This window comes from Ascaphus truei, chromosome 2 (genome assembly GCF_040206685.1).
Source record: "Ascaphus truei isolate aAscTru1 chromosome 2, aAscTru1.hap1, whole genome shotgun sequence".
Classification (NCBI taxonomy): domain Eukaryota; kingdom Metazoa; phylum Chordata; class Amphibia; order Anura; family Ascaphidae; genus Ascaphus; species Ascaphus truei.
The window spans coordinates 379010341-379034102 of record NC_134484.1 but is presented as its reverse complement, the minus strand read 5'-3'; the positions used below and the strand labels follow the sequence as shown (position 1 = coordinate 379034102).

The following is a 23762-nucleotide window of genomic DNA, read 5'->3' as shown; positions in this document are numbered from 1 at the left end:
CACTCTGATATCCTGGAAGAGAAGCAGACAGGGTAAACCTATTTGAAGCGGGTCCCTGCTCCTAGTCAAGGCGAGAGACTTCACCTCCCCCCCCAGGTCCCCAGTGTGGTGTGTATTTGCTGGTTCTGCCAGAATGAACCACATTTATTAAATTACTTTGTCCTGTGCTTAGTGATAGTGAACCCAGAAGGTTTCGGTGTAAAAATTACTGGTCTCCTGTGACATTCGTTCCTAAATTAATATAATTACTTGCAAATCATTGGTGTCATATTTGATTTTGCAGTCTAAAAATCTTGTAATCCTAGCAGGGCCGTTTGAAGTATCTTTGGGTCCCTGGGCTAAGTGTAAATTGGGGCCCCACCCACAATGGTCACATTTACATACAAATAATGTTTTTAATAAACATTCAAATCGTTTATTGAAATTCTGTAAATATTACTGCAAACAAACATTTTATTTATCAACCGCTTTCTCTTTTTATTTGCAAAGTCACAAATAACATCATTCAATTTTATGAATTATATCTGATTTGATTGTTGTCAAGCAAAGGGGTCCCTTTTTTTTAATTTTTTTTTATTTTTGGATCAATAATTTTTTCCGGTATTGGGATGAAATACGTTTCCTTCCTGTACACTCCCACATTGTGTACCTAAGTCAGCTCTGATCAGATTCTCTGAGGTTCTTTTATTCTTTATAAGAAAAAAGTGGTTTTGCCATTAGAGATTCAGCTAGAGCGTTGTCTGAGGCAAGTAGGTGCCAATGTTTAAGGACAATGTTTTTGATACGTCCACTGAGGGTGCTATGAGTGAAGATGAAATGGACTGAGTCGTCTCTGCAGGATCCCTGGTCCTGTTCAGGGCCATCTTAACAACATTAGGGGCCCCTGGGCAAAGCAGTGCACGGGGCCCGGCCTACACTGTCGCTCCCAGCCTCCCACGTGCCCACTAGCAGCAGCAGGCACCGGAAGTGCTGCACTGCTAGGCTGCAAGCGGTTGTGACGCGAGCCGGGGTGCCGGGCGGGGGGAGAGCGAGCGGAGCCAGGCGGGGGGAGAGCGAGCGGAGCCGGGCGGGGGGAGAGCGAGCGGAGCGGGCGGGGGGAGAGCGAGCGGAGCGGGCGGGGGGAGAGCGAGCGGAGCGGGCGGGGGGAGAGCGAGCGGAGCGGGCGGGGGGAGAGCGAGCGGAGCGGGCGGGGGGAGAGCGAGCGGAGCGGGCGGGGGGAGAGCGAGCGGAGCGGGCGGGGGGAGAGCGAGCGGAGCCGGGCGGGGGACAGCGAGCGGAGCCGGGCGGGGGGAGAGCGAGCGGAGCCGGGCGGGGGGAGAGCGAGCGGAGCGGGCGGGGGGAGAGCGAGCGGAGCCGGGCGGGGGGAGAGCGAGCGGAGCCGGGCGGGGGGAGAGCGAGCGGAGCCGGGCGGGGGGAGAGCGAGCGGAGCCGGGCGGGGGGAGAGCGAGCGGAGCCGGGCGGGGGGAGAGCGAGCGGAGCCGGGCGGGGGGAGAGCGAGCGGAGCCGGGCGGGGGGAGAGCGAGTAGGGTTGCCAGGTATCTTGTCCAAAAATACTGGACACAATGGTGAAAGGTGAGACGCACTCCAGAATCGTTGGTGCGGAAGAATGTTATTTATAAATGACCTGACTGTTATGTCATTTGTTCTAAATTTCACTCCAAGTATTCACCAATTTATATTCTATTTCGTAAAAAATCTGGGGAGGGGTCTTGGGAGGGAGCGCCCTTCCGAGGGTTGTTTTAGGAAATAGAATATGAAATAGTGCAAATTGGTGCGTGCGTGGAGTGAAATTTAGAACAAATGACGTAATGGTCAGATCATTTATAAATAACTGACCTGCAGTCATACTGTACATGGTGAGCAATACTGATCTTACTGCTCCTCCCACAAATTCCAAGATTGTTGCACCCCCTCTCCCCCTCCCCCTTGTCCTCTCCCCCTCCCCCTTGTCCTCTCCCCCTCCCCCTCCCACCCCCCCTGTCCTCTCTCCCACCCCCCCCTTGTCCTCTCCCCCTCCCACCCCCCCCTTGTCCTCTCCCCCTCCCACCCCCCCCCTTGTCCTCTCCCCCTTGTCCTCTCAACCCCCCCCCCCCGTCATTATCAGTACAGTAGCTTTCAAATTTAGACTTCAAAATCCAGCTTTAAATTGCATATTAAATCATGCCATTGAATAAGTAACCTGCTCTGCCTTCTTGGGGATGATCTGTGAGTAAGAGTGCTGCAGAGATTGCAATGCTGCTGTGATGAGAGCTGAGTTAGGCTGAGTCCAGGGTCAGCGCTTAGGCGCTGACGCTTGTTAGTGAGCCCCTGCAGCCGCAATGAGAGCGTCTTTAGCAGGGGCTCGCACACGCGTGCGGAGGCGTAGGTCTTAACAAATTCCTAGTTTGAGCACTCACAGGAGCACAGGGCCGGTCACGGGAGCGGTTCGCCCAATGAGGGCGAACCAGCTCAGTGACGTCACTGGCCCGCCCCCGGACGGCACGCGAACTAAGGCCAGGGAAAGCACCCGCTTTCCCTCAGCCTCAGCACGCCTCTGCACGGCTGCAGTCACCATGGACTCAGCCTTATGGAGCCTTTCTGAGAATTTACAATGAGGGTTATTTTTAATAGATCTTGAAAATGGGAAGACTGTTAGTATAGTAAAAGAAAAGTAAGGGTGCGTGAGCAATTAAACAAAGTTGCCAGTACTGTATGTACTGTCTGTCACCACACACACACGAAGACAGACACACTGACACACACATACACTCACACATATACAGACAGGCACACACTGAGACACACAGACACAGGCAGGACACTGACACACAGACAGACACAGCCTCACCTCTCTGCTGCATGCTTTTCCTCAGCTCTTTTGCCTCACGCTCCTGCCACCTCCCGATTGGCTGAATTACACAGCAGCAACCAATCAGAAGCTGCCCAGCCCCCTAGCAGCAGCAGCCCTGCTCTATCCCATGTCCCGTATTATCTCTCATATGTTGCCGGACAGGGGAACCAAATACCGGACACCTGACAACCCTAAGAGCGAGCCGGGGTGCCGGGCGGGTGGATAGCATTGGTGGGCCCTATGCTGTGGGGCCCCCGGGCAACTGCCCAGCGTGCCCATACGTTAAGACGGCCCTGGTCCTGTTCATTTCCCATAAATAATGAGGTCTTACAGGTACCCCCGCTTCTAGACGTTGAGTTTGTAGGAGAATGGTGGGATAACCTCCGTTTTTACATTTGTTTTGCAATCTGGAGGGAACCATTTCTGGAGTACTTAGCCTCCTTGCCCGTAAAAAATTGACTATGGTAAACCCTTAATGGTTATTGGGGGATGATAACTTTTGTAATGGAGCAGGTTATTCCAATCGGTATTCTTAGAGAATATATCTGATTTGAGTTTAAAAACCTGTCTATATATTGTAGTATTCAGGACGTTAATACCTTTCCTGTCAAACACAGAAGTAAATCCAATGGTTTTCAATGCTCCATTCATGGCTGTGTACCAGATCCAAGGTAGTAAAGTGAAAAAACGGAGCACAACCACACGTAAGAAAGAGCGAGCGATCATTAGGTGACCCAATAAAAAATTAAATTTACTAAAGTCTCATGGACAAAAAAGATAAAAACGCACCACCTACGCGTTTCGCGCTAACATGCGCTTTATCAAGGTGTATACAAATAAAAACACAGTACCTTTATGGACCATCCGCGACATTGACATCACGAGTGAGCGACCGTCTAATGAGCTGTCCCACGTGTTTATGCTCGGGCGCTATTGGTTGCTGACAGTCATGTCGCAGAGGTTAAACAAACTTTATTAACCAAAAATAGGACATACAATAGCAAAGTTGAAAATACTAAAAAAGGAAGGGGAAAATAAGCCAGGAAAGAGAAAACAGCTGTGTAACAAAGTTACATATAATGGATATATTAAGACACATATTGCTATTGTACCCAAAATAAAGAACAAGTAAATGATACTTCACATTCACTAATACAATGTGTGTGATGAAAATATATATGGTGGGTGAGTGGGTGACTGACTGGGTGGGTGAGTGGGTGACTGACTGGGTGGGTGACTGACTGGGTGGGTGAGTGGGTGAGTGGGTGACTGGGTGGGTGACTGACTGGGTGGGTGGGTGACTGGGTGAACTGGGTGGGTGGGTGACTGGGTGACTGACTTTGACTGACTGACTGACTGGGTGGGTGGGTGACTGACTGGGTGGATGGGTGGGTGACTGACTTTGGGTGACTGACTGGGTGGGTGACTGACTGACTTTGACTGACTGGGTGGGTGGGTGACTGACTGGGTGGGTGGGTGACTGACTGGGTGACTGACTGGGTGACTGACTGGGTGGGTGGGTGGGTGACTGGGTGGGTGGGTGACTTGGGTGACTGGGTGGGTGGGTGGGTGACTAAGTGAGTTTTTGGGTGACTAAGTGAGTTTTTGGGTGACTAAGTGAGTGGGTGGGTGACTGAGTGGGTGGGTGACTGGGTGAAAGTGACTGGGTGGGTGACTGAGTGGGTGGGTGACTGAGTGGGTGGGTGACTGTGTGAAAGTGACTGGGTGGGTGTGTGGGTGGGAGACGGTGGGTGACTTACCTTGACCCCGTGGCATCTGGCTGGGGCAGGAGGTGAGTTCGGGAAGCTGGGGGGGGGGGGGGCAAGAGTGGCAGGAGACCCGCGCCGTGCTTCCCCTCTCCGGTAGCGGCACACGTGAGGGGGAGTCCCGCGCTGCGCTTCCCCTCTCCGGTAGCGGCGCACGTGAGGGGGAGAGCAGGAGGCCCGGGCCGCGCCGCGAGGGGGGAGGAGCCTGGAGTTTGCTGCTGAGCAGGAGGGCCGCGGCGCACGGTGAGGGTGATGGTGCGACTGGGGATGTTGCGGAGCGTGGGGATTTGGGTGAGGTGGGGGGAGAGAGTGAGGGGCACCGGGAGAGGAGGGGGGGGGTGTGTGTGTGGAAGGTGAGCTGCGGTCCAACTGACGGGGGAGAGTGAGGGTGTGTGTGTGTGTGTGTGTGAGGGGGGGGGGGTGTGTGTGTGTGTGTGAGGGTGTGTGTGTGTGTGTGGTTTTTTTTGCCCGTCACTGCCTCAGGCCAATGAGAGGTGTGCGGGGGCGGGCAGGCCAAGGGACCAATGAGATTGCCGCTAGGGACGCAGACATACAGTGCTTTCAGAAATATATAGTAGATATATTTAAAAAAGTATACATATAGGAAATACATGGAAAAAAAACAAGAAAAAAAAAATCAAGTAAAAATAAAGATAAATATATATACTTTCACACTAGTATCAGTGAAAAAATACATAATTTTAACATTACGTACAACACACACTCTATTGAAGGGAAAATGGGTAAATCAGGATATACATAAGTAAAAAGAATAAAGAGAATACATTCTAACAAAGGTTCTGATGTACAGTAACACAGAAACCTTATTTATTAGAAGAGTGAAAAATGTGATGTATAACTAGAATGATCATACCAGTATCATGTATCCTACAGAGTATTGCCAAAAATATATAACATAAAAACAGTAAACCAAGGCATATAAGAATCCATAAAGCATATAAATCCCACGTATTACAGATATAAGAGAAAACCTAAATTGTAATGCATCCCCATCTGTATCTACATTGTAGTACCCCAAGGAGCAATGAAAGTGTACCGCAAATTGTGTACCCAAAAGGCAGCAAGGGAGATTGATCATAGAAAAGGAGATGGGGGTTTAAAAAAGAGGAAAAGTGACCAAGATCCCAATCTATGTTGGGGGCTGTGTTTTGAGGGAGTATATCCAGAATTCTGCCGTTGGTTGAGTTGAATTCTATCTTCCTCTCTAAAGGGGGGAGAGATATATTCAATTCCTTGAAACGTAAAGTTATCAATACCACCTTTGCTGCAATTTGAGAAATGTTTTTACATGGGATGACTGATATCTTTTTTTATGACAAGTCTAACATGCTCCATGATTCTAATTTGTAGGTTTCTCGTAGTTCTCCCTACATATTGTTGTCCAAAGCTGCACTCGAGCAGGTAGACAACAAATTGACTTTTGCAATTAATAAACAAATATATATTGTGAGTTTTACCTGTAGTAGTGGAGCAAACAGTGGAAGCTCGTCTTATTTTAGTGCATATTTTACATTGATTACATCTAAATGAGCCCTGGGGTAGTGAGATAGGTGCTCTGTCTTCATGTTTGGATAATTGTGAGTAAACGTAACGTGCAAATGATAATTATTGTGATTTAAAGAATCTATGTATGTGTAACGGGTTTTCTGAACTGGCCTGACCCACCCAATCTCATATTGGCCCCTGTGGTCTAACCAGCCCCCATTACAGTGTGATGTCTGGTGGTGCACCTGTTGGCAACAGGACTCCTGAGTCTCCCGCATGATGTTGTATTGGGGATCGCCAACCCAGACAGGCAGCTAGGGTAGTGTGCTTGAGTCCTACCTAGATCCAGTGCAGCGCCTCCACCTCATCAGGATCCCAGCGTCCGCTTGGGAATGGTCCTGGTGAGGAACTCCTCTGTGGTGCAGCCCCCTGTGTAATTACTCCACACTTACACACGAGGGTATCTTTTATCAGAGTCATCTTTATTAGTACGGTGGGCCAGCTGCCCTCCACAATGGGTGTAATTAGCCCTCCATTGTTCACCGTACTTCCCTTTGAAAGGTATTGTCCTCCTAATATAGGGATTCCCTATCCCCGTAGGGATATCTATTCTGCGCCAGGTCCCTGGTCACAGTCTCATTAGTCCTGTAGTGTACCAACTCTGAACTCCTCCAACTACTTAGCAACAATCTCTGAACTATCAATCCCCAGAAGAACTAACTTTTGATCAGTGCTGTGCCTTATGTATCCTCTGGGGGCTGACACAACTCTGACATCACTAACCATGGAGTCAGAGCCTGTGGCCACTCCCATCCATACATAGGGCACCTCACTAGGGTGTGAGGGCAAACCTCCATGATTACTGCTGGCATGCCCATAACTTACCAGGCCTTACTGTCAGCAGGAGAGATGACTGCAGCCATTTTACAGCATGGTTACATATGTTAAAAGTGAAGTGACATCACCATCCCAAATAAATAAGAAGCTCTGTATAAAATGCCTGTAAAAAAACAATGTGATCCCTAAAGAAGGGAGCTTTTGGAATTGGTAATCAGAATTCCAGGTTCTATCAAACTGTGAGAATTCCAGATTCTATCGGCGTACCAAAATTCCATCAGCCAACCAGAATTCCATCATTTTTGTTGCATACAATGTTAACAATGTGGTTGTTTTTTTACTTACGATTTTATTTATTTTATATTTTAAGTTGATTTGGAAATGGAATATTTGAAACCCTGATTATTCATATGCCAGTCAAATGTGCAAACCATTATACCAAAGAGTTGATGGATGGCTAATCTACTCAACAACCCTAGTCAATATAGTGTCCTCTTTTCCCCTGTGTCACAAAGCTAGAGTACCCCGATAACCACCTACTGCTGCATCATAAACTCGTGCCATACCAGAAACTGAAGACAGCCGTTTTCCCCAGACTTTCCCCAGTGGTGTAGTTGTTAGCGTCTTAGCCTGACAAATAAAAGATCATTGGTTCAAGCCCAACTATGTCGACTTCAAATATTAAATATAATAAATAAAAAACGTATGTTATTGGTATGCAATAAAAATGATAAGATTTGTTGTATTCCAAATTCTATCAGCCTATCAGAATTGCAGATTCTTTCAGCCAACCAGAATTCCAGATTCTATCAGCATACCAGAATTCTAGCTTCTGTCACAATTTCAGATTCTATCAGCCAACCAGAATTCAAGATTTTATCACCCAATCAGAATTCTAGATTCTATCAGCCAAACAGAATACCAGCTTTCTGCAGACAATCTGAAAGCTCCATTGCATCAAACATGCCAGACTATACTAGCGAGCCAGAATGCTGTATTCTATCACCCAATCAGAATCCCAGATTCCACCAGCAAATCAAAATGCTCTGTTCTATCAGTCAATCAGTAAAACTCCATTCTATCACCCTTTCAGATTGCTCCACTCTATTAACCAATCCGAATGGTCCATTCCATCAGCCAACCAGAATGCACCACTCTATTCACCAATCAGAATGCCAGATTCCTTCATCCAATCAAAATGCTCCACTCTATCAGCCAATCAGAATGCAGCATTTCAAGTAAATAAATATGCTCAACTCAAAGGGTAGCACTAATAAGCTCCCCTGAAATCTTGTCTTTTCGTTCTTATACTTCATTCTTGTTCCCATTAGAAATGATGGCAGCTGTGCCGACTGTTGCTCAAAATTTTTTACCGTATGTGTTTCGTTAATTCATGTGTTGTGCTGGGATAAATAAAATTGCTCAATTAATGTGCCATCTTTCCCTGGATATGATTTAAATATAGGGAATACAAGTGCATTTTATAACTGGATCAAGAGGGGGCACACATCCAGAAAATTGAAGGGAAAAAAAATCAGTACTGTATGTTTGTGATAGATACCGTATTGGCCCGAATATAGTACGGCCTCACACATAATTTGTTTCTATAGCAACCATTTACAAAGTCACATCCCCTTCCTCTTCTGAAACAGGCTCTGGCACACCCCTTTTTGAGCCTTTCCCTCTCTCTAGCAGTGCACCAATTGTATCTAGTGCCTGCCTGGCCACATGATCTTCCCCACAGAACTTTGTATCTTTGGCCCTCTTCGGCTGCACTGACAGCCATTTAGTGAAATCCCTGAGCCGAATCTTCACCAATCGATCACAGGAGAACTGTTCAATTGGCAACTTAGCTAATTACTTATCATTGTGCGGTCTGTATTGATGCACTTATTAAAGGGGGGGGAAGAGAGAGAGAGCAGCTTGGACTGCTGCTTTAACATGGACCCCTATAAGCATATGCTGCTGTATATGCCGTCTGTCTTGAGACATGTGAATGTGCTCACAAGTGATTTAATTTGCTGATCATTCTACTGAAATCTTTCTCAAACTATTTTTTTAAATTAAAACCAGAGAGGAAAAACAATGAGGTGCAATCCAGCCCTGCAGGAAGTAAGACCTATACACCCAGGGCACCCTCCCTTGTGATGCAGGGCACCACTGCCACTCCGTGCAGCATGCATGCCCTGTAACCAACTGACCTATTGGATGGCTCCGGGGGCGTGTCGGCGACCAATAGCGACGCAGCCATTGGATGCGTTATATCCGGGCTGCGGAAGGTCACCCGGAGAGCCCGCACGTGTGGGATGTGGGCTCTGTGGCTGCACAGGTTGGTCGCCGCGCCGGCTGGGAGCGCCGCTGCCTTTCGTAGTCAGCGCCGCAGAATTGGTGTCACGTGGCCTGGATCGGAGGTCCCGGGAGCCGGAGGCTGGGCGGGGTGCGCGCGGGCCTCCTCCGCCTGGACTGGGGTCAGAGCCCTGTGTTTGCGCCGGGGGCTGAGCTCTGCGAGCGCTGAGCTGGTGGGAAGCAGCGCCAAACTTCATGCAGCTGGTCCTCCTGCCGGGTCAGCTCTACAGACCTATACAGAGGAGCCAGGGGAACAGGAGGCGACGAGTGTGACATCACAAGGTGTGTGTGTGTGTGTGTGTGTGTGTGTGTGTGTGTATGTGTATGTGTATATGTATATATATATATATATATATATATATATATATATATATATATATATATATATATATATATATATATATATATCTTTATCTTTATCTTTAAAAACACACACTGTTTTTAAAGATGCATATGACCTATTTTGGAAGTAAGGTCCATGTGTTGCCATTTTCACCCATATTTGTTTTTTCCTTGGCTGTGTTTGATTTTGTTGAATAAAAAAAAAATGATTGTTCACATAACTCAATGTTTATTCTCACATTTCCCACTCCACCAGGCAGCACGCCTGTTTTATATACAGACAAGTGATTATATACAGACAAGTGATCTTATCAGGAAAAATATTAATATTGCCAGATAAAGTAACAGCCAATGGGCAGGTTCACAATGCTCCGTTAACCAATTTAACCGAACGTTAACCTAAATCAATGTTGGGTTCATTATAACGCCTATGCACCGAAGCACATAACGTAACGTTAACCCAGTGCTATTCCTTAAATAACATATGTTCAGAGCAAGGCGGGCTTGATGGTGGTTCCAAATGTGCCACTGTGCCAAGCAGTTCCAGAGGCCCTGCGCTTTCCCCCACAACAATGAAACGAATTGTTGGGGGAGAGCACGGGGCCTCTGTAATTGTCTCTTACCTGTCCGGCTGCATCTCCTCGTACAGCGTCCCATTATCATGGCGCCGCAACATCAAATGATGCTGGGTTGCCATGACAACGTGACGGTGCATGGCGTGGCAACGTGGTTTCATGACGCTGCGTTGTCTGAGGAGGAGATGCTGCATCGGACAAGGTAAGAGGCCCCGCAAAAGCCCCTGCACCGAGTCCTGTGAAAATCCCAGCTGGCCCTGGGCGCTCCTGGTGCAAGTTTAAAAAAGCCCTCCTATCTCCCGGGACCTGTGGAGCGGGTGCTTACGCAGGAGGCGATTGCGGAAGTTGGGCCCTACTTCCGATGGGGCCTAAGTTCCGTGTTGGGACCACCTGTGTTGGACCTGACCACCTCCGTGTAAGAGCCAGCATCACAGGTAGGGCTGTGACTGGGTGGATTCCCTATCGGATTGGACTGCATGGGAGACCTATGTTTAAAGCAGGCCTGCACAACTCCAGTCCTCGAGGGCCGCAAACAGGTCAGGTTTTCAGGATATCCCTACTTCAGCACAGCTGGCTCAATTAGTGGCTCAGTCACACTGAGCCACTAATTGAACCAGCTGTGCTGAAGTAGGGATAAACACAACTTGTGGTCTACCGCTCACCCAGATAATAGTTACAGATATTCAGAGTATGATAGTACTCTATTACCAGCCGGTGCAAAGAGGATAGGGTAAACATATACAAAAACAAATAGAGGCGGTATAGAGTCCTCCACAGATCTCTGGGTAGGACTCTATACCTCCTCTATTTGTTTCTGAAGTAGGGATATCCTGAAAACCTGGCCTGTTTGCGGCCCTCGAGAACTGGAGTTGTGCAGGCCTGGTTTAAAGGTTGAGCAGGTGACTCTCAGTCTGAGAATCGGCTGACTTGATTAGCCTGTGCACCTTGCTCGTTAGTGTCTTAAAGCTGCAGACCGAGCAATATCCTACACGTTTTTTTTTTTTGTTTTTTTTTTTTAATCCGTTCTGTAATGTGAAAATAATTGTAGCATTTAAAAAAAAAAAAAAAATTGGAATGACCATATTTAATGTAACAAGCATTTTTTGTTCCTATAGCGACCATTTACAAAGTTACAGCCCCTTCCTCTTTTGAAACAGGCTCTGGCATGCCCCTTTTTGAGCCCTGCCCTCTCTAGCAGTACACTAATTGTATCTAGTGATTGTCTGGGCGCATGATTCCCCCCCTGATCGGAAACTTAGCTAATTACTTATTATTGTGTGGGTTGTATTGATGCACATATTAAAGGATAACATTTAAAAACGGCAGCTTGGACTGCTGCTTTAAAAGACTGTAGTGCTCTGGGTTCCTGTCTGAACCAGAGAGACCCACGCTGAAACTCTGGATGGAGGCAGCAGCCTGCAACAAAGGTCTGCTTGTATTGGAACTCTTGCTCTTCTGTATCATGGACTTGTAGCTGGGAAAGGGGCAAAGCCCTTATCAAGGACTTATGTTTTTGTTAACCGTTTATATGCTGAAGACAAGTCCCCCAAATGCTCCACCTTTTTGGGGGCTAAATAAAAAGCCTATACTCAGAAAAAACCCACATGTCGTTGTACTGTCCCTGCAACAGGGGCCTTTAGAAATCATTCTGCCACTCGTTTTAGAAGTTGGAACACTGGAGCAAGGGCCCCTAGAGGTGGTGGGCCCTGAAGCAGCTGCACATATGGTAGTTCCGTCGCTCTTTATGGTTATGTTATGTTTTCGGCCATTAGTGCAAAAGCGGCGTTCCCCCTGAGAGATAAACTGACCAACCCATTTTACTGGAGTCCCAAGCACTATGTATAGCCGCTCAATCCTCCCTCTAAATAACATATATGGAGAAACACCTGTGCGCAAGAGCACACAAGAAAATGCACATTTTAAGCAATGTTTATTTTCAATCCTTTTTAATGGTATGTTTTCCATGTTGCACACATAAATATAAATGTATATATCCTGAGCGCGCGCATATTTATATATATATATATATATATATATATATATATCAAGGAATATAAAATCTGGAGTGTATGCAACAAATTGTGTAACAGATGTATGCAGATACTTACAAAAAGTTAAGTCCAAGATGGCAACAAATTGTCAAGGGAGTGCAGTCAGCTGGGGAGAACAGGCAGCGCTTTAAGAGATTAACCTAATCCAATAACATCTCAAAAACAAAAGAGCGCACACTTCTAGTGCGGGAAAAAATAAATGTGACATTTATTAAAACTTGGACAACCACTGTCCACCCATAGATAAAATAACATATATTGATAGAAGTGATAGTGAGACACCGACCGGTTAAGCTGAAGTCTCCACAATGGGAAATGGAAGTACAGGCTTCATTATTTTCCCCTTTTTTCTCTTTCCATAAGACCTATGGTTTAAGGCCCCTTGAGATGAATGGGGTACTGGTGTCAGTCTCAACAGGATCAGAACCCACGACCTCTGCTATTCGGGTCAGTAGCCTTAACATTGAACTACCTCAGATAGTGGCTAGCTCGCACATAGCTAATCATACTCGTGATCACTTCCCTGTCTTCCTTTAAAAGCAGAAACCAAACTGGATCAGCACTCAAAAATAATAATAAAGGACTTACGTTTTGGTCTCACGTTTCTTCTCTAATGCAGGGGATCGTGACCATTTTCTGGGCGGGGAGGGGGCCTTACAGTTTTATCTGATAAAGAAAAAGTTCAGCCAAGATAATAACAGTGGTACCTGTATTATATTTCAGATAAGACTGTTTCCAGCTTTGGCATTGATGTACTTGTCAGTCTGCTGCGGCAAGAGAATGCCAGAGACCTCTGTGTTATCAGAGTTCCTCCAGAAGTGAAATATGCGGAGTATTTTGTTGTAGTCACCGGATCTTCTACACGACATCTTCATGCAATGGCACATTATGCCTTGAAAGTGGTACGGTCTTTATATTTCCCTGTGTGACAACTCTGCTTGCTTTACTTGCATATTTGCAATAATTCAGTAGGAACCTTGTTTAACCTTTTTGGCAGCCGTTTGATGGAGCATATTATGTCGAGGGGTCTAACACTCCAGGGGGCCCCATGACATAGATGCTACGTCATATTCTATTTGCTTATGTTTCTGCGGAAGATCGCGTTGCACAGAACACGATCTGATAGGAGGTATGACAATAAGGACTCCTTTCTCCTCCTCCGTTCCATCATCTGTGATGCCGCAATCACACGATTGCAAAGTGCAGGAGTGGCTGTGGTATTCAGAGTTAATATGCCCTGAAGCAATACATTTTACTTTTTCTGTCACTTGCATGCTCGCTGAGCCATTTTTAGCCCCACAAAGGACTGGAAGTAAAGTGATGGCGGTAATATGTTTAATGGCTGAAATCTAGGTGATTGCAAGCTTTAATGAATTTAGTCCAGTATAAATACTTTTAAATAATAAAGTTGTAAAGTTTTCCTGGTAACGTCTGCTGCAGGCACTGAGCCACCCCTATACTTTACTTTGTCTATTAGAGTGCAGATAAGTGTGTGGTACGATTACAATATGAAAATAACAAATGAAACATATTTTATAGCACACAAAGAAGAACCGTTACATTAACTTTAATGGCGATTAAATATTTTTAAGGGAAACTAATTACACTCGAAATTTTTAGCTTACCCCCCCCCCCCCCAACCTCCCTAAATGTGACTTTAATGGTTATACTTTCCTGAAAGTCTATAATGACAGATTGAACATTTTGGGACGGCCAGTAAGCTTGAGCATGTATTGTTCAGTCCTCTTCTTTTGACTTTTGTTCACACGGAATCATTCTCCTTTAAATTATTTATTCCTACGCTTTGCCTGAAAATGCCCTATCCTGGCATCCACTAAGCTCTCCCACCATTACATTACTGTCTTGTATTATTCCATTGCTTCTTGCGTCGCTCACTGTCCTATTATAGGTCCCTTTTCTCTACTTATGTTCTTTGTGGCCAGAATGGACTGTGATGTCCTCCAGCATGGAAGGTGTTTTATCATAGTAGATAATGGCCTAACATATGATTCAATGAGTTATCATTGCAGATCAATTCATATGCAGATCAATCTAATTGATCCATTGATGATCTCTCATCAATCCCCTAAGGTTCCACCCTGATTCTCTGGATGCCATTTGGCCATCTTGATTAGATTTCTCTTAATTTCTTGAAACTCAACATGCCTAAAACTTAACTGGACATCTAAAGTAGGTTGAATTGACCCATTCTCCATCAAAGTAGATCGTACTCAAATTTATCCCTTATGCCAGGGGTGTGCAAACCGGAGGGCACGTGAGATTTTCCAGGGGGGCATGGTGGTTACAGAGGTCCCGCGCTCTCCCACAAGGCATTTACCTTAAATGCTGGGAGCTGCGCAAAGGCCTCTGTAATTCACCTTGGCTTCCAGCGCCGCGAGGTCACGTTACCATGGCAACATGACATCACATGATTTAGTGGTGTCATCTGACGCCACGGTAAGGGGGGGGGCGAGCAGGGGGGAACAGAATGCAGGGAGAAGTTTTCGCTGGGCTGTGGGGGAGGGCCCGGCAGCAGCTCCGGCTGGGCCGTGGGGGAGGGCCCGGCAGCAGCTCCGGCTGGGCCGTGGGGGAGGGCCCGGCAGCAGCTCCGGCTGGGCTGTGGGGGAGGGCCCGGTAGCAGCTCCGGCTGGGCCGTGGGGGAGGGCCCGGCAGCAGCTCCGGCTGGGCCGTGGGGGAGTGCCCGGCAGCACCTCCGGCTGGGCTGTGGGGGAGGGCCCGGCAGCACCTCCGGCTTGGCTGTGGGGGAGGGCCCGGCAGCACCTCCGGCTGGGCTGTGGGGGAGGGCCCGGCAGCACCTCCGGCTGGGCTGTGGGGGAGGGCCCGGCAGCACCTCCGGCTGGGCTGTGGGGGAGGGCCCGGCAGCAGCTCCGGCTGGGCTGTGGGGGAGGGCCCGGCAACAGCTCCGGCTGGGCTGTGGGGGAGGGCCCGACAGCAGCTCCGGCTGGGCTGTGGGGGAGGGCCCGGCAGCAGCTCCGGCTGGGCTGTGGGGGAGGGCCCGGCAGCAGCTCCGGCTGGGCTGTGGGGGAGGGCCCGGCAGCAGCTCCGGCTGGGCTGTGGGGGAGGGCCCGGCAGCAGCTCCGGCTGGGCTGTGGGGGAGGGCCCGGCAGCAGCTCCGGCTGGGCTGTGGGGGAGGGCCCGGCAGCAGCTCCGGCTGGGCTGTGGGGGGTCGAGTTAAAGGTTCTGCGTCACACGGGTCAATTAGAAGCTGTGACATCATCCCTTGCCAGGCCTGGATTATCCACTGGGTACAGTGCCCAGGGCCTACGAAGCTCCCAAGAGCCTAAGAAAATGTTTTAGTCTCAAAAATCTCCGATTTGCCGAAGACAAGGTAAGGGACGTTGCAGAGGCCTCACACGATCCCCCCAGCATTTAATTTAAATGCCTTGGGGAAGAGTGCGGGGCCTCTGCAACCGCCGCGCCCCCCAGTTTGTTCACCCCTGATGTAGGGAATCCTTCTACATCCAATCATATATAGCAGCAACATTTGTGTGTATTGCACTCAAAGTAAACATTGTTACTCCAACGTATGCAAAATGATATAAGGGGCATTTTGACCCCCCAAAACATTGTTCTGATTGATCTTCTGCTTAATAAAAGAAGAATTTAGCATAGGTTGGAGTAACAATGTTTACTTTGAGTGTGACAGACACACATTTTGCTGCCTGTTATTTTGGGGCATTTAACTTGTGAGTGCTACCTTTTTTAGGTGCTTGACTGCTTCACCGAATTGGCATTTAGCTTCTGAGACGCACATTAAACGTGTGTACTGAGTCTGAAATCTGAAACAGAAATGTAACCGCTGAACACCAAATTCAACTGAAAGATTTCATTTTTCTAAATATACCTGCTAAAAATATATATTTTATATCAACATTTAAAGAAAAGTAGTAATACCTAGTCAGAAAATCTGAATCCCTATCCAATAAATCACCTCACCCTCTCTATGATTAGACTTTATAATTCCAGCCTTCATTCTGCTAGCTTCTCGTGAAACTCCATATAATTTACAACGTTCCCCTTTTGTTCAGAGCCCTGCCCACCCATACATCTCTTTATATCTCAGCTACGACTTTTAACTCCATTTTTTTTTTCTTTGCTAAAATGGCAAAAGCAAGAGAACCCTTTTTAGCTGCCCCCACAAGAGTAAGTCCTAGCACGGTTAAAACAGGTTCTCTCTCTTTTGCCATTTGATAATACTTGCTTGCAATACTCCTCTCAGCAGTGCGCAAACTAAGGGGCGTGCCCCCCTGGGGGGGGGGGCGAGATTAACTGCGAGGGGGCGCTGGGTTTACAGAGGCCCCGCGCGCTTCCCGTAGGCACTTAAATTAAGTGCTGGGGAAGCGGCGAAGGCCTCTGTAAACCTTAATTTCTGTGGTTCAGCTGGCATCTGGAGACACCGCCATGGCAACGCCGCAGGGTCATGTGACATCGCGTTGCTGTGGCAACGTAACACCATGACGCCCAGACGCCGGGAACCAAGGTAAGGAGGAGGAAGGGAGGGGCGCGCGGAGAGCAGGACAGCTGGCAGGGGCGCGCAGGGGAAATAGGTTGCGCTCCCTTGCTTTATATTTTAACATACTTTAAAAATATTTAAGCTGAGCAGGGTGTCTATGTTCTCTGATGTAACATTGTTTTATTTTCCAGTGGTTGACTAGACCAGCGGTGCGCAAACTGGGGGGCGCGGGAGAATTTTCAGGGGGGGCGCCGGCTGTTACAGAGGCCCCGCACTCTTCCCCCAGGCATTTAATTTAATGCCGGGGGAGGCGTGAGGTCTCTGTAACCTCACTTACCTACTGGCAGCCGGGTCTTCGGCGACGCGTCGCCATGACAATGCAGCGTCAAATGACGCAGTAGGGTCATGTGACGTCACCATGGCGACGTGCGTCAACTGACGCGGTGGGGTCACGTGACGTGACCCGCAACGTCATTTGAAGCCGTGCCTTCGGGGGAGGGGGGCGCGAACGCTGCGGCTCCCAGGAAGGGGGCCGCAGCTGAAAATGTTTGCGCAGCGCTGGACTAGACCACTGAGTGCTTCAGTGTGCTGTAAAATATATGTACAGCACCGTTTATAAATAAATAGATTAATTTTATTATCACTATAACAAATTGCATAGTGCCCTCTGGTGGTTTAGGGTGTTACTGAAAACATTGTATAAGTCCACTGAGAAGTTATGTTTCACTAAGTTCTCTTTTAATGCTGTGTATTCCAATGTTAAATAATTATTTGATTCTGTCATTGCAAGTATGATTAGTATTTTAGCACTTCATGAGTTTTTTTTTTTGTTTGTTTGTTTTTGCACTTCTACACCTAGACAAAGCCCCAAATAACCACTCACTCCACCCATAGAACACAATGGTAATATGAATAAGGGGTCGGGTGCACCTAAGGGGTATATGGGATGAGTACAGAAAGAGGTCCAAGAACAGGTCTCAAAAAACAAAAACCCTACAAGAGGTTCTGAGTTTTCAGTGATTCATAAAGCCGCTCACTCACTTGAGGGATTTCCACACAATCACTAATTCCGAGTAGCACCATTACTTTCTATATATTGGCTGCACCTACCTCCGGGGTCATTGTTATTCTCCAGGCCCTAGAGGATTTATCACCTATTTATTGATTTTGTTTAGCACCATCACTTATCACACAATTTATTGTACTCGCCTCTGAGGTCATTGATACGCTACAGGTTCCGTTCTAGAAAGCACCTCCCTCTGACAACAATCCAGAGGATGTTTCTCTGGTTCATTGGGACTAACCTACTACTTATTTTTGCTCTAGATACCTTTGCCTTAGTGGAGACCTCCAAAAAAAATTAGACTCGTTCTTTGATCTCTTTTAGGTATTCATCTCTTCCACAGCTATGCAACTTTCACAGACGATGTGAAACACCCTGACACAAATGTATGTGCAGTGTGAAAAAGATGTAATCAGGATAATATTGGAAGTCTTGCCTCACCATATGGCTTCTATAGTGTTTTATAAAGGAAAAAACCTGGGCGCTGCGGATTTCTGCTTAGAAAATTTATTTGTGAGCCAAAGATGTATGACGTTTCGGCCTCAAGGGCCTTTCTTAAATGTGACTATGCCTTTTGCATTTGAGGAAGGCCCTTGAGGCCGAAACGTCATACATCTTTGGCTCACAAATACATTTTCTAAGCAGAAATCCGCAGTGCCCAGGTTTTTTCCTTTCTATTGGATATTGGCGTACCCCACAGAGATTCCTGAACCAGGAGCACCGGTATTTATATTTCTTTTGCTTTTTGGGGAGTGCAGCATTACTCTACAAATTTTGTTCTCTAGTGTTTTGACATTTCAAGATTTGCCAAACAGGTGCTGATTTGCATTGAAATATGTTCCACAAACATTTCTTATGCAAGTTTCCATAGATGGCGTACTACAGATATTCTTATTCCAAAAATATTCCAATCATCAACATTTCACATACTTTCCTTACTCATGTGACTAGCACATACCTTACCTTCCCATTTACAATGTAAACTAGGGTTGGCCAATAATAAAAATATTCCCACAATAACATACAGAAAATATAGGGATAATGATACAGCTCAACCCCGTTATAGTGCGATCCGCTCCTCTGCGCTCCAAAGTCTACGTAATGGACGCAGCCCTATGAAGCAGGGAGAGGAGAGAGCTGAGAGCTGCAGATGCCAGCCAGTAAGTCCTCGCGCATCTAAATTTTATAACGCGAGCCCGGTTATAACGCGGTCTCATTCTGTGGACCCCGAGGACCGTGTTATAACGGGGTTGAGCTGTATTTATCCCAATAATTAGCTGCGGAATAGGGGGGGAAAGCAATAACTGATTTTCATTTATTTGAAAACCTTTTGCTCAGAATAAATGTTAAAAATCAAACTAAATACCTTCCCAATTATTTAACAGTTATGACCAATTACATTTGTTTATTTTATTTGTTAAAAAAATAATGTAACGGGTATTCCCCCACCCAATCGCAGATAGAGTGTAGGTGCGGAGAACCTAATGTTACCAGGTGTGGTGCTTTACCTGTTAAGCTCACAGGAGGGCTGAGCTTCCGCCACGGGGAACCTGGGACAAGTATAATATGAGTAACCTCGTCCTCGGTGCAGCGCCTCCACCTGCGATGGCTCCCACCAGAGGGGGAGTGGTTCCTCGCAGGACAATATATATCACTCAGCACACAGTATGTAAAACAACCAATGCCTTTACTAGTCCAACTGTACTCATGCATAACAATCAACAGGTGTCCCTCCCTAGAGGAGACACTAACTACTGCGTCTCGCAGGACGCTACCCCCTTCACCAGGTGATCCCACCCCGTGTCCAGTAACCCCACACAATATGTCTCCCACCCTCTAAGTGAGATAGATATGTGTGACTGCGCAGCCACTGGTCCCGTGTGAATCTAATATAGTATCGCTGGTGCACTTGGTGAGGGTTACCTGCCGAGCACTCCAGTGCCAGGGCCTGCCAAGGAGCTTCGCAAAGGATCCGATGGCAGATGAATACAGGAACTACCGTCCGGGGCGATCCCACCCGGATGGCTGCTGCAGCAACAGCGAAGGTCTGAGCCCAAACCTCTGGATGGACGCGCCGCGTCCGCTGGGTCCCTAACTGGCTCTGAATAGTAAGTGGCAGGGTCCCTAACCTGGGGAAACGGAGACAAAAAACAGCGCACAACGCAAATAGTGAAGTATGAAAAATACAAGTGTATATTAAAATAGGTTCTCCTATTTTAATATACACTTGTATTTTTCATACTTCACTATTTGCGTTGTGAGCTGTTTTTTGTCTCCGTTTCTCTAGTGCTTAGGTGGGTGCCGAGCCACCCCCTGGTTTATAGCAGCAGACGCTTTATGCACCACACTACACGGTTATGTAAAAATTTATTATTCTCATACTGTGGTTGTATGTGGTTTTACCAGTTGGTTTGATTTAGAAGGGCATATGTTAATATTGATCTTATCACTGATTTCAGTATTAGAGGTTTATTAGTTGCGCACAATATATTATTTTTTCCCTAACCTGGGAACTGTCCCTGACACAACTCACACTACTGGGTGGCTCAGGGCTATCTGACAGGGCAACCCTCCAGCCCTATTGGCCGTGCTGAGGCACCTGGTGCCTTCCACCCTTAGCCTCCTGGGAACTGTAGTCCCGTGGAGGCTATTTCTATATTGGGGCCGCGTGCGCGATTCTCCTGCGCATGCACAAGTCTCCAATGGCCGCCGCAACTCCCTAGCTTCAACCTTGCATGCGCGATCACACGCGCGCAACCATAATGGTGGCCCTTGCTAGCCGGGTGCGCCGCCGAACCTCCTACTGCTCGGATCGCTCCCTGCTCCGGCCCCCAGCTTTTGGAAACAGCTGGCGGGTCCGTCGCTGGCTCCGGCGGCACCCGCGACCGCGCTGATCCAAAGGAGGGGGGTCTCTGGGAGCCGGAGGGCACCGGGGCTACATATATATTTCTCAACATCAGGGGCAAACACAAGGCAAAACCAACCTCTTGGGTAAGTGGTGAGAGAGGGCCTGAGATCCCATAGCGTTGGCATGAAACAGAAGTGCTGGAGGTTATGTAAAGGTTAATATCACAATAATAAAAATGTTGAATATCATCATCCGTATTTTCATATCACAATATTACTATCTTATCCGCTTATTGCACAATTGTTTTACATTTTCTACAAGGGGATGCCTGCAGTAGGGCGTTTGCATGGAGGGAGAGTACAGTTCAACATTCAATGCCAAGTGTGTAACATTCTATGGACAGGGTCATTGAGGGTGACTTGGGTGCATGAATGGCATAGTCACCTGAAGTACATCTCCTCCTGTCACAGGTTCACTGTCTCTAGTGTATGTTTCTAACAGATTATGCTGTATGATGTGAGAAGACCCAAAAGTGCATAAACCATTTTTAGTGGTCTGGAGATAAAACATAATTGTTCTACCAGTAAAAATGATAAATATATATTGGGGGGGGAAATATTTACACGAGAACAGTAAAAGGATAAATACCAATTAAAAAAATATATAAAACAAACAATCATAACCCATTTGTGTTCTTTCGTAGTACAAGTATATGAAGAGAGACAATCAGCCACATGTTTATATTGAGGGCAAAGACACAGATGATTGGATGTGCATAGATTTTGGTAAGTATTTGCTTTGTTCACTCCAATGCCCACAATAGGGAGAATTATCTTATATACCCATCTGCATCTGTGAGCTCTTTGGGTGCCAAATTATGCATTGCATGGATCTTACTTTAGTGGATTTAAGAAGCGGTGGTCAACAAAAATATAAAATACAACCTCATCCCTCCTCTCAGCCAACCAACCACCTCCTTTCTCCGCTCCACATCTCTTCCCCCCCCCCCCTCCCCATCTCTCTCTCTTATCCCCTGCCATCTCATCTTCTCGCTGTTCCTTGCGGCAGTGACTTTACCCGTCAGTCATCATTGCGCACAGCACAGGCCCCAGGGGTGACATTTTAAAAGTATTGTGTCAGTACATGGTATACAGTTGTTTTTCATATAGAGAATAAAATTCTTGTATTTAAACTGGTCCCCAAGATGGACACAGACAGTTTAAATTTTCTCTTCTTCGTTAGAAATTCAAGAAAGTATTTCTTCACTAAAAGAATAGCACATGCATTGAGTCGCTGCCCACCACGAGTAGTGGAGACAAGTATATTAAAGTAGTTACAATTGCCCAGGGGGGTAAGAAATATGGAAGAATATCTAAAGAACAAGTAGGGTGCAATTATGATTAGAAAAAAAGGCAATAGTCTTAACAACAAAAGTGGAACAAAACTAGTGAAAATTTGCACCTGGTTTTCATTTTAAACGAAATTTCTCTGATAAACTGGTGTTTTTTGCTCCAGTATTGCAGGAGAAAGGCTTTGCATTTATAGACTATTTTGTGTGCATGATCTTCCCACCCCAGCACCACTTCCTGTTTCTGTGTGTTGTGGTTCCAGCTTTGAATGCCAACTATTCTGTTTCTTTATGAGCTTTTCTCAGTATCTTTTATTGGATCATTTGCTCTAAGATTGCGATTTCTTTCACCCAGTTTTTCGAAGGGAACAAGGAGACTATATATGAGCAGTGTAATAGTTTGATAGGTGCACTGTACCCATAAAACATGGAAAGTGATATTTACATATCCCCATGTCTATTTTTAACACAGGTAACATCGTGGTCCATTTTATGCTCCCAGAAACACGTGAGACGTATGAATTGGAGCGATTGTGGACTTTGCGCTCATATGATGACCAGTTGGCTCAGATGGCACCAGAGACTTTACCAGCTGACTTTACGTTTGGTCTTCAATCACAAGACGACTAATTTTTGGACAATGAACTCTTTGCATTACGAGGAAAGCTGAAGCATCTGCCTGATTATAAACTCGGAAGCAGATGCTATGTATATTTGCTGAGTGTTCAATCATATTGGTAACAATCAACTGATTGTACCCAGACAATATAGCATTTTGCCCTTTGCCTCAGTCAGTAGTTGCAACTAGAAAATCTTCAAGCGCTGTAAATTTATACACTTGCATTTAATGTAGGTAATGGTGAATAATCAGTGTAACAGCACATATACAACACAATCCCAGTGTAATTGTCTGCAGAACTACATATTTCCAATAAATAAAGCATTTTTTTGCCCCTGAAATAAATCCTTATTGGTTAATTATGGGTCTAGCACTTAATGCAGTAAGTTTTCACAGACTGATACTTCTAATACAAAAGAATACACAGTGAGGGGATACCATTTTCAATGTGCTTTTCTGCATACATTGCAGCAGAGGTGACTGGGTATTAAGACAATTTAAATGGTTACTTTTGACATTTTAACTGCAGAAAAAAAATGCATGTTATGATTAATGTTAAAGCCACATCTTTAGGGCACAACCAGGATGGAATAGTGCAGAGAGCCTGGTCGGGGCAAAGCTAGCAGAAAGAAAGCAGTTACTGCAGCAGCATATAACAAAATAGGCACAACAATAAGGAAAAGCAATCCCTGGCGCCAAATCCCAATCCCCACTGTCCTGGATCCCAATCCCCACGGTCCAAATAGTGTCCCCAATCCAAAAGATTAGTCCTGTTTGCGCAGTCCTGACAGGCTTCTTCTCTGTGTCTCCTATTTTAAAATATAAAGGGGACACACCATTGTGCAGTGGACCAAACTTTTTATAAAATGATTGCTGCAGACACCTAGGAATGCCTAAGATGATATCTTGGTGATACAATCTGTGCTTGCGTCTGCGTCTCCTCTCCAACCTTCACGAACCCCACGTGATGCACCTTGATTGGATCCGACCGCCTCCCTCTTATGATTACACACCGGAACAGTCCCACAGTGCAGGGGTACTGTATTAGGCCTCGTTCAGGGTGCTGGCTTCGGAGGGAGGGCGTGCTGCCGTGTGTGCTGCCGTGAGAAACAAAGTATTCAATTTGAATACTGGTTTTCAGGGGAGCAACCGCCCTG

At 46.6% G+C, this 23762-nt stretch overlaps 1 protein-coding gene across 1 annotated transcript; it reads left to right on the top strand.

Annotated features, from left to right (window-relative positions):
- Window positions 1-9151: 9151 nt before the first annotated feature.
- Window positions 9152-22950, top strand: MALSU1 (mitochondrial assembly of ribosomal large subunit 1). Its single transcript, XM_075587129.1, has 4 exons — window positions 9152-9567; window positions 12977-13155; window positions 21342-21423; window positions 22459-22950. Exons 1-4 carry the CDS (start codon window positions 9246-9248, stop codon window positions 22614-22616), a joined length of 741 nt encoding a protein of 246 aa, XP_075443244.1. The 5' UTR covers window positions 9152-9245; the 3' UTR covers window positions 22617-22950.
- Window positions 22951-23762: the final 812 nt, after the last annotated feature.